This window comes from Biomphalaria glabrata, chromosome 1, assembly GCF_947242115.1.
Source record: "Biomphalaria glabrata chromosome 1, xgBioGlab47.1, whole genome shotgun sequence".
In the NCBI taxonomy this organism is placed as follows: Eukaryota; Metazoa; Mollusca; class Gastropoda; family Planorbidae; genus Biomphalaria; species Biomphalaria glabrata.
In genome coordinates this window covers 19,196,767-19,209,000 of record NC_074711.1, presented here as the reverse complement: position 1 = coordinate 19,209,000, position 12,234 = coordinate 19,196,767, and the positions used below count along the sequence as shown (strand labels likewise).

Below are 12,234 nucleotides of genomic sequence, written 5' to 3'. Positions count from 1 at the left end.
ACATGGGCCTCAGCTCTGAAAGAAAAACGTACAATGCGAAAAATCGCCAGCACCTCTACCACCGAAGCGAAAGCCACTTTAAGCTGCGATATTTGTGGACGGGGGTGTCTCTTCAAAATAGGGCTCCACAGCCACATGAAAAAGTGTACGATATGAACCATAGTCGTTCTACGACTGAAGGAGGCCAACTGATAATGCTTTTATTCTTTGCTTATATTTAAGGCAATAAATTTATTCTTAAATATTACAGTCCATTACATGTAATCGCATTTATTTGTTAAAGCTAAATTATGTTTGGCGCGTAAAAAAAAAAGTGTTTAGATTCCTATCACTGCTTTAATGACCGAGTTGTATTTTGCCCACTCTTATCATGCCCATCTACACACTTGGCTGGGTTGATTAAACTAGGCTGAAACCAAGCTAGATCGAATACAGACTGATAGACAGATCAATAAATAGCCCTAACGCTAAACTGGGTCGCAATATTTTCATAATGGATATCCTTCACATGTCTCATGGCATGTCTAATTCATTTTGTGTTAGATGCACTTTAAAGTTTCGTTATAGGCTGTGTTGTATTGTCGAATGTCTTGTTCCATATGGCGTATATTATCTATTAGCCATCATTTTTGCTTTTATTAATTAATTATTAATTTATTTAACATTGTTTTCTCTCTTATACTTTTCTTTAAAAAGAAAACATTTATTTAAAAAGAAGGTCCATAACTTTTCATTCTTCAGTTGTTTAAACACCCAGCAACCGCACAGTGGTCTTGAATTGCTTTCGTTTGGTTCTTAAAATTGATATTGGCTGCTCATCCTCTAGCTGTCTCATCATCATTCTAGTCACAGTGGTCTCTAGTCACACTGGTCTCTAGTCACAGTGGTCTCTAGTCACACTGGTCTCTAGTCACAGTGGTCTCTAGTCACACTGGTCTCTAGTCACAGTCCTCTCTAGTCACAGTGGTCTCTAGTCACACTGGTCTCTAATCACAGTGGTCTCTAGTCACAGTGGTCTCTAGTCACACTGGTCTCTAGTCACAGTCCTCTCTAGAACACAATGGTCTCTAGTCACAGTCCTCTCTAGTCACAGTGGTCTCAAGTCACAGTCCTCTCTAGTCACAGTGGTCTCAAGTCACAGTCCTCTCTAGTCACAGTGGTCTCTAGTCACAGTCCTCTCTAGTCACAGTGGTCTCAAGTCACAGTCCTCTCTAGTCACAGTGGTCTCTAGTCACAGTCCTCTCTAGTCACAGTGGTCTCAAGTCACAGTCCTCTCTAGTCACAGTGGTCTCAAGTCACAGTCCTCTCTAGTCACAGTGGTCTCTAGTCACAGTGGTCTCTAGTCACAGTCCTCTCTAGAACACAGTGGTCTCTAGTCACACTGGTCTCTAGTCACAGTGGTCTTTAGTCACAGTGGTCTCTAGTCACAGTGGTCTCTAGTCACAGTCCTCTCTAGAACACAGTGGTCTCTAGTCACACTGGTCTCTAGTCACAGTGGTCTTTAGTCACAGTGGTCTCTAGTCACAGTGGTCTCTAGTCACAGTCCTCTCTAGAACACAGTGGTCTCTAGTCACACTGGTCTCTAGTCACAGTGGTCTCTAGTCACAGTCCTCTCTAGTCACAGTCCTCTCTAGTCACAGTCCTCTCTAGAACACAGTGGTCTCTAGTCACAGTGGTCTCTAGTCACAGTGGTCTCTAGTCACAGTCCTCTCTAGTCACAGTCCTCTCTAGTCACAGTGGTCTCTAGTCACAGTGGTCTCTAGTCACAGTGGTCTCTAGTCACAGTGGTCTCTAGTCACAGTCCTCTCTAGAACACAAAGGTCTCTAGTTACAGTGGTCTCTAGTCACAGTGGTCTCTAGTCACAGTCCTCTCTAGTCACAGTGGTCTCTAGTCACAGTGGTCTCTAGTCACAGTCCTCTCTAGTCACAGTCCTCTCTAGCCACAATCGTCTCCCCTTTCCAGGCAAACATTATTCAGCATTTCGAGCCATGACCCTGTAACTCTCCCCCCCCCCCTTCCCCTGTTGGCTTGACGCCATCGTGCCAATATATTTTGGCCATAATGCCATTTTGGAAACGAGCATGTTATTCATAGTTCACACAGCACGTGCCACGAGGTCAGTCCAGCGTCCTCTTTCAAAAGTGGGGATAGTTAATCCATTATAAATGATGTTTCTATAGAAATCAATATACATCTAACACTTTAACTGTGATCATACAAGGGGACTTTACTCTCTCGACTCATTTAACAGAGAAAATTTAATAATGGGAGAGAGAGAGATGGAAGTTATGTAGTATAATCTTTGCAGAGAAAAACTAGATCTATGTGCATCCCAAGAGTCCAACAACTCTTGTGAGGATAATGGAGATTTAGATAGAAATGTTCAGTACATCTATTATCATTATCCGGGTAGTAACGCCACATAAAATTGATTCTTTGACCACTTTTTGTATAATCACTTTGCACACGTCTGCTTAAAAGTAAATTAAGAAAATAATAAATAAAAAACTTTGGAACAAAAATAACAGTACGATGTCTTAAAGAGAAAGTGTTGTTTTTAAAGAAGATCTATTTTTGTTTTTGCTTCAATGTTTTGACACCCAACATCATAGAAACATTTCGTTCTTTTATATCTAGACTGCACTGTGTTGTGTGATTCTTGCATATAGTGAATGTCATCTGCGAGCTCATGAAGTATTAATCACCACAGAACAAACGGTATAGAATGAAATAGTCCAGCCTTTTGAAACAACAATAATTTGGTCTAGAAAATGAGGGCACAGTCGAGGTCGTCACTGTATGCTACAAGTAGTCTCTAGCCTAGTTCCGTTTTAACTTTTACATGTACTGTCGCGTCACTAAGGAAAAACCCAAATAAACCCAACTCCTACTCGTCTTACTATTGAGGTCGTACAATAATTAATAATAATTCTTCACGACAAACTCTGGTCCTAACCATGTTTTGAATGCTCAAAAGAAATGTGTACTTAGTGGCTGAGAATGTTCCTAGTAACATTGTCTCGATAAAGAGTTCTTGTAAATTGTAATATCTTTATTTGAATACAACGGTATGGAGTTTGAGGCTCGGGTTATAAGTCACTACACGTTGGATACCACTTTTAACACTTTTATTTATTTGTACTTTACCGTACCGCTAATAAAAGGATACGTTGTAGCTATCAAGTGGGAAAAAAAACACGTAACCAATTAGACATCTTTCAATCAATTTAAGAAAATAACCAATAGTATTTCTTGTAAATTGTATACAAAACTCAAATGCAGTTCTGGTTGTAGCTCTCATTGCTCAATTCCGTATTTCTGACTCACAACGCGATGTATGCGCTCCTTCCTCCCACACAGTTCCCTCCCATTTGTTGATCAATAGAAACGCAATTACACCAGAGGGACAGGAAAGTTGCCTCAGGCCATTGCCCTTGCACAATGTCTGTGTCTGACAAACGTACAAATTATTATTTCATTGGCCGTTCTTTTGTCCATCTCCCAGCGTTCTGTGTGGACTTGGACAAATACAAACAACATTCAATTCGCAATCTCATCTCTAGTTTATCTTCTATCGTACTATACTGTCCATAGGTGGTGTTTGGCTCTTTTGTTACTCGGACACTAAAAGTCATGCAAAGCATGTAAAAACAACAACAACCTAACCTTGGAAAGATAAAGGAACTTTAGGACAAAAAAAAAAGGAATATGAAGTTGAAAGAACATACCATCTTCACATATCCATTTATCTCAATTACTGTCAATTAACTCAGCCTTATAAATTATGTTTGTATTGTGAGGAAGAGGAAGAGTTGGTTTTTCTGTTGGATCGATCCAGGGACTGCGAGCCAGGTCTACAATCTTTGTAAAGCTGAGAGCTTAATTGTGTCATGTGGGCTAGTATCTCGGAAAACATCCTGAAAGTTCGCAATCATGGATGATATACCCAGATGAATAATTTCATTCCACGAGCTTTGCTCTTGTCATTACATGGTCTGGGCTATACAATTGTGTAATATTTCAAAAATAAAATTGTTGGATATACTCACATTAAGTAAAACAAAAAGTTTTTTTCCTCCACTAAGTGCTTCCTAGTCAAAAGGAAAAAGAAAAGAAATACGAGTCTTCGGGTCAATGTTCGTGAGTTTCTTATTTTGGACAATAGGATGCTCAGACTATTCTGCAGTAGAACGTCATGGCGGAAGCACCAAAACAACCGCGATACATCCCTTCCTTTCTGCTGAACAGGGGCCAAAAGAGAACTAAAGCTGGCAAGAAGCAGGGTCCCTTGCTAGTCCGGGCCGCGGAATTAAAACAAGCGGATCTGGTAAGTGAGCGTGCTATTGTAATATTAGCGTCATCCTTCAAGAGTTAGGGTTAGTCGCGACTTAATAATACTGAAACTAAATTGAATGAAAATTTGAAAATCACAAAAAATATAGGACAAGACTGATAAGGAAACTGGAAATTGTGAGTCATTGTAGTCATGTTTGATTGGGGAAAGAAATGAAATCTATAAGTAAATACTTAGAGAAACTGCGTTGATATGGCGGTACAATAATGATTTTGCTATGTGAAAATGTTTTTAATCAAGACATAATTTTAATAGTTATAGAATATCGAAATTCGTAGTGAAATCCAACAAATATTAAATCGAAGTTTGGACAGGAATTATTTTGTAGTCTCGTTACTTAAATGCTTAAGCTACTAAATTATGTCTCAGACATGTCGGTATTTTATTTCTATAATAAGACAGTTCTCAGAGTCCTTTATATATTTTGTATGTATGAATAAAAAATATTTAGTAAGAAAAGGCTTTATTCTATATTTCACAATTCACAAATCGTATGTGTGTTAGGTAAGCAAGTCCGTAGACAGTCTTCTCTCTGTATCCTCAAGTATCAGTCTTCCACCGGAGGCGACACTCCGGAAAAATCCGAGGTCGGAGCGTCACAGCCTTCAATCTTCTTCCTGTGGGGCCAATGGCCGATCGTCATCAGGCCAGACTAGACGGCACTCTTATGACGTCCACGCCAAGGAGGACTACGAGTTCTTTGACTGTGAGGACGGAACCAGTGATTTAACCTCCTCCAGCCAAGAACCGTCACCGCTCATTCGTCCTAAAAATGTTGCCGGTCAGTCTCCTGACCGCGTTAGGTCGGAGCCACTGAGAGTCCAGCGACAGTCCACCATGTCTTCGTTGGAGGCTTCGATCAGTCTGAACAGCGACTGGGATTCGGCTGAGTCTGACATAGACGAAAAGAACAGCTTGGTTCTGGATGAGGAAAGTTTGAACAAATCGGATGATAACTCCAGCATTAACAGCTCGCCTGTCATCACTGTCCACACCTGTGCAGTGCAGGTAAGAATAATCAAGCCAACATATTTGTTTGTTGTTTAATGATCGACTTTCTTTTTTATATAGTTTTCATTAAAATTGTTTGTTCTTAGTTATTGCGTATTCAACTTGGTCTATGATTTTGTTTTTAAAGAAAACATATTTCGTTTATTTTTCTGCGGCCAAATGTTAGATTCACAAATGAAATGATTGATAATGCATGTAATAGTAAACAGTAACAGTAGAGTCTATGTCGAAATAGCACAGATGTCTTCATCAGTAATAATAACATAACAAAAGAGTTAACTAATTAAAAATGTAAGGATTATTTCATTTTTGTTAGTGTTTACTCTGTAGCTAAGCGTTGACTTAAGACCTCGAGATCTTATTTTCTTTTCGAGTGACTTAGTATGATACTGAATAATAATAACTATTGCTGAATAATAACCGTTTTCTTGTCTTGGGAGTAAAGATACTGAATAATAATAACTATTGCTGAATAATAACCGTTTTCTTGTCTTGGGAGTAAAGATACTGAATAATAACTATTGCTGAATAATAACCGTTTTCTTGTCTTGGGAGTAAAGGTACTGAATAATAACTATTGCTGAATAATAACCGTTTTCTTGTCTTGGGAGTAAAGATACTGAATAATAATAACTATTGCTGAATAATAACCGTTTTCTTGTCTTGGGAGTAAAGATACTGAATAATAACTATTGCTGAATAATAACCGTTTTCTTGTCTTGGGAGTAAAGATACTGAATAATAATAACTATTGCTGAATAATAACCGTTTTCTTGTCTTGGGAGTAAAGATACTGAATAATAACTATTGCTGAATAATAACCGTTTTCTTGTCTTGGGAGTAAAGATACTGAATAATAACTATTGCTGAATAATAACCGTTTTCTTGTCTTGGGAGTCTAAGTGGCTCCACTCCTGATTTTTCCTCAAGGTTTTCTCTTAAAGCTATTGTACCGCAAGGCAGATGGGAATACCCCCCTCATTGCTATAATGCCTACCTAGGCTGACAAGCTCTATTTTCCCGAATCTCCCTCTTGTATAGGAACCAGATATCTGCCTTTTCCCCTTTAACTGTTAGTAAGAGCAGTTTCGCCTGGCTTAATGTCTAAGCCACACGAGCAGGCCAAGACTTACATTTAGATTATTTGAGACGCATGTCGTTTATTTAGACAATGGGAACTTATCTCCATTGACACCTATGACTGTGACAAGCTTTGAAACCACTAGGATAAAAGACTATAGTCATGTGGTGTATATAACCGTACGAGATTGCTGTAAATTTTTGTTTAGTTGAAGCTGTTCTATATTTAATCTATTTTTAGGCTTTCATTTTATTTTATAATTCAATAGCCTTTTGTGTTATAATTGTATAGTTCTTGTATTTACTAGACATTTATGTGTTAAATACTCTTACAATTCAAGGAAACAACTTACATTATTTTCATAGACATTGGTTTGATCAATGAAAATGTCCCGGCATTGTGTGACGTTGACACATCGGCCCGAGCTGTCATAAACAGACCCTTTTATTCTAACTAATCTTCTCTGGTCCTGCATCATTTATTCATGGTGAATACCACAGGGCATATCGGCTGGTTGGAAAAGTGGTGGGGGTGGGGGGGTGGGAGCTAATAGTAGAGATTGTCCAAAACAAAAAACGGAGTAAATGGAGTATTGGCATTCAACTAAGTGATCATGACTGAATCATTCGACCTAAAAGACTTCAATGAAGAGCTCACAATACCATTAGGAGTAAAACCTAATTATAATCTGAAGAGGAAGGAGATCAAAACAAGCTGAGAGAGACAGAGAGAGAGAGAGAGAGATGTCAAACTGACAGAAAGGCAGGATAATAGTTAGTGGCTAAAGAAAGGTAAATGTGAGAAGACACAAACATGGGGATTGGAAGAAAGCAGAACATCGAAGTTTACAACGTGGTCGAGAAAAGCCTGTCAAGGAAAGGGAAACAATCAATACTGTATAGAGAGAGTAGGAGAAATGGAATAATCTGCATCAGTAATGTCACTACAAAATTGTGATTGTCAAGATGTAGTAATGTCTTAGAGATCATACTTTGTTAACGTTTTCACATAGTTCTATAGACAAACTTGTTCTGAATGTAAACAGCAAACGTATGTATTTAATACAGTATCGATGTAACTGCTTTTGTTGACCTGTTTAGGAGCAAAGCCCAAACACATCCAAGTGCATCATCGATAGGCTTGTGGGCTTGTGGTGACCTTTCCCTGATTAATGGCTGACATAAAATGTCATAAATAAAATGTCATAACTCTTACACTGTTTTACTTTCACTGGAAAGTATTGCTGCTGTCAGCTCTATCTATCATCCATAATATACGATGTTTGGGAAATACTTTGTAGGACTTGACACTGAATTTTTTTTTTTAATATTCGCTTTTGATACTCAGCGACATTGTTGAATATATCATTATATATGAGTGGTATTTGTGTGTTATGTTGTAACGGGGAACGTTTGTGGCCGAGCTCCCATTATGATTTGAGAAAATGTGTCCAGATCAATGGTTGCTCCAATTTTATTATTATTACCGGTATTAATTGTGTTTGGTATTTGTAGAAAAGGAGCTGTGTGTTGAATTAAATATTTTCAAAGGTTGGGCAAATTATGATTTTAAAATTATTGTCAAGATTTGTTAAAATGTCAAACCGATTACATTTTTCAACAAATAATAAGAGTAATTTGTGGTTTGAAAATTAAATTAACAATTTTTTTTTTCTGTTCGCTGTTGAAAATCGTTGTTTAAGATGTCGGTCCATGTGCCTGGTCCCAGTGTATAGTTGTCTGCTTCCGTTCAGTCGGATTGTTTACTCTTTATGTAGTTCAGTGCCATTGTCAAGTATACCATTAGATGACTATGTCCACGTTTAATGAACAAGCTTTTGTATCTAACTAAATTGACGTAGGCTTCTAAATAGATATGATTAGTGTTCACTATGGCTCACTCGTGCGCATCGGAAACTTTAAGGCAATTAAGAATTGTGTACTAGCTGCAACCCTTCAATATGATGATTGAAAAAAAAAAAAAGAACAGCAAGCTAATTTTCTGCTTAGGTCTATGAATTAATTATATATACGTCAATGCTCACCGTACATATTTACTTACATTGAATAATCCTATTAGAATAGCTCATTAGTTTTATCAATATCCACAGAATGATTTTGATCAACATATATAGGGACAAGGGAGGTGATTCTTATCGAATAGCACGATGTCCACATGAGAAATGGTTGTGTTCTAGTTAGAGCTTCAGTTGATGTAACATTTCTCACCAAAATATTGAAAGTTTTCTAATGAAACATTTTTTTTTGTTAACTCTTTTAAAATCGTTTTCATAGTTAGATAAAAGAGAAAAAAAAAGTCATTTTTAATCAAAACACTAGCTAATACTGAAAACACCAAAAAGAAAACCTTTAAAACGCATTCCAACTTGATTACAGAGTTATTCAATCCATGAGGTTTTATCTTTGTATTAAGAGTTAAGCGTAGTGTTTAGATTATTATATCAGTTGTAAGTACTCGATATTAAATAGTATTCTACATTCTGTTTTTATTCTGTGGCCGTAGTTCCACTTCTTTAACTCTTTCAGCCACTTTGGGTATCTCACTTTGATGCCTGACGCAGAAATATTTACCACTGCAACTTCAAAAAAAAAAACATTTGGACGTCATTTGGGGGGAGGGGGAGATACAAAAAAAAATGAACATTAAAATCGTGTAAGTGTAAAAAAAACAAAAAAAAAACATTTTAAATGACACTTGTAAATGCTACAGCAGGGTGCCCAACGTTTTCGACACGAAGGCCATTAAAATATTCGATAGCCAGTCACGGGCCACAAATAGTCCAATCCAATGGAACTGAGGCCCTACGGCTTCATTGTGTACTTTAGCCAGACAAGGGGCCTGATATGTTCCCAAGGACGTCCTTTGGGCATTACTATGTTACAGGGATCAAATGACACCTCATAGGTAGGCACGGATCAAATGACACGTCATAGGTAGGCACGGATCAAATGACACTTCATAGGTAGGCATGGATTAAATGATACCTCATACGTAGGCACGGATAAAATGACACTTCATAGGTAGGCACGGATCAAACGACACTTCATAGGTAGGCATGGATTAAATGACACTTCATAGGTAGGCACGGATCAAATGACACTTCATAGGTAGGCACGGATCAAATGACACTTCATAGGTAGCCATGGATTAAATGACACTTCATAGGTAGGCATGGATTAAATGATACCTCATACGTAGGCATGGATTAAATGACACTTCATAGGTAGGCATGGATTAAATGACACCTCACTGTGTTATTTTTAAAGCTTGTGAAAAAGAAGACGCAGATGTTTACTTACTACGTTACATACTAGAGATACGTATGTGAGACATAGAAAGTGTACGAGTCTTCGGACATAAACTTTTCATGTGGTTGGTGTGCATATCTGTGGTTTTATTTATTTATTTATTTTTGTTTACGGCATCTACTGGCGGTCAGTTTTTTTTTTCCTTTAACAGTAGAATAATCTGACTAGTATTCTATCCGTCTTTGAGATCAATTTCAGTAACTTAAATCAGTTGATAATATGTTTTCAGAACTGTAACGTTAAGAAATTGATCGAACTCTCGTTCAAACTACAGGTAAAAGTGATGTTCACTACATCTGTACGACCTCCATGTAATATGATCTTCAGATAGGACACAGAAGGAGGAAAAAAAAAAGATGTTTCAGAAGATAAAAATCGGAACCAGCGACAAATGACACTGGGGAATGACATCAGAGAATGTCGACCACGCCTTTCTAGCCTGCCTACTTTATCAAGATGTCCAGTCGAGACTGTGATTCCCCCCCCCCCCCCCACCCAAGATAACATGTTCAAAGAAAAACTCTGCCAGATCTGCAGGCCACAGCCTAGTTTAATTTAGATACAAGACTAGATTTAGTTATTTGACGCCTTCAGTGTTACAGTTAATAAAAATAAGAAGAAAAAAAAAGTCAATTCTCCAATGATGTTATCCACAGTTGTAAGAAGTTAATGATAACCACTTTTAAAAATTGTCTTTTTCTTGTTGAAATCAGCAACTTTCGTATTTGTTGCATTCAGAAATTAACAAGAGTTTAGTCCCTTTCTTATTTCATTGCCGCAGTTAGCACTTACAAAAAAAAGTTATTCAATTCATTGCAGAGAGAAGTCCGTGTCTATTTCGTGTCTATTTCATGTCGATTTCGTGTCTATTTCGTGTCTATATCACGTTGTGGTCATATTTTTTTTTAATCAACACGAATCCGGGATCTTCTGATAAGTTGCCGTAGAAATATTTCTAAGCTAGATCTATATTTCAAATTGTGATATTATTCTCCTAAAGAAAAACTAAAGGCGGGGCTCTATAAACAAATGAATAATAAAGATCACGTATTATAGCTTTTACGTTGACAGTTAGTTGGTCAGGAGATTTCTCAATGAATGGAGTGTGTTGTTACTCTCTGACAGACAGACGTGTGACAGCCTAAGAACAATGTCAGCCTAAGAACAATGACAGCCTAAGAACAATGACATCCAGGGATAACGTCCACCAAACCAAATGTTGTTTTAGTCGTACATGTCAGACCGCTGACATCTTGATATGCTCGGTATAACCCCTCTCCCCCCCCCGGTCCTTTATTTGTATTTGTATTGCAGTTTATGATATTACCCCCCCCCCTCGCTAGGTGTATACATTTATGTTTAATGTGGTGGGCTGTGCTATAGTAAAGCTTCCCCATCTCGCAATCCTCATACAAAGAAATCAATTATTCACTTTCCGAAATTTCATCTTAGACAAAAAGAATCCGATAGCAGAGCTCTGAAATAACAGTCCAGGAGCGGCAGCTGGTCAGCAGTGCTCTGTAGTTAGGTCCACTCAACCCTTACTTCCTCTATCCAACTCCCTCCCGCTAAAGCAAAGTTCTTCGCGTGATTGGGGCTGTGCAAAGGGGACGAGTGTGAGCTGCGAACTGCCCCCCTTTCCTTAGTCTGTAACATTTTAACCACGCAGCGTGTCTTGCTAAGTTTGATAAAGAGACCAGTGCTTCATCAAATTGCCACTGATCCAAGCTGAACTCTCACAGACAGATCCTATTGACACATAAAGTGTTTATATTAAGATTTTAGCTGAATCTCACGGATTTGTTTAAGGCTATGTGGGACACTTGACACCTTTTTTTTAATTTATTAATCAAATTACTCCAAACTTTATTTGTATACTCCCTATGAATAGCCATTTAAAAAAAAAATGTGGTTAAAAATGTTTTCTTATAATGGTTGTCATGGCAACGGCCGCCATATTGGATTATTGTTTATCGTTTTTAAATCGCTAAGGCTTTAAAATTATTTAAGCTATTGCCAAACAAAAATATACGATGTGTAGACCAATCATTCCAGAACATTTTCTATAAATTAGTTTTTAAATAAAATAAAAACTTTTGTTTTTATAATTTTTTTTCTAACCTTGCTAAAGAAAAACATTTTTTTATAATTTTTCTAATATTTTATTGCAATAAAGACAGAATATTAATTGAAACTTAGAAAATATTTTATAGAAGTTGTTGTACATGGTACAAATAATAAGCAGGACAAGTTTGATTGATTTCTATGCAGAATTAATGAAGGAGCAGTATAAAAAAAGTGAATAAAAATAGAATTTTTGATAAAATCGAAAAAAACGAAACAAAATTGGAAAAGAGACAGCTGTATATACCTTACAAAAAAAAAATTATAAAAAAATAAGTAATTATTTGCCAATCATGAAAATGATATTTTAATGTCCAGAAATGGTTGGGCTATT

The 12,234-nt window shown here is 37.2% G+C and overlaps 1 protein-coding gene across 10 annotated transcripts in view; it reads left to right on the top strand.

Moving 5' to 3' along the window:
- Nucleotides 1–12,234, top strand: part of LOC106073239 (multiple C2 and transmembrane domain-containing protein 1-like) — a 163,277-nt gene that overhangs the window by 94,460 nt on the left and 56,583 nt on the right. The window contains exons 1-2 of one of the 10 annotated variants that reach the window (XM_056026686.1): nucleotides 2,630–4,328; nucleotides 4,860–5,363. The exons of the other annotated variants lie outside the window; for them this stretch is intronic. Coding sequence (XP_055882661.1) covers nucleotides 4,197–4,328; nucleotides 4,860–5,363 — 636 coding nt within the window. The 5' untranslated portion in view covers nucleotides 2,630–4,196. Of the gene's footprint in view, nucleotides 1–2,629; nucleotides 4,329–4,859; nucleotides 5,364–12,234 lie in introns of those variants that run through there. 10 annotated transcript variants of the gene reach the window in all.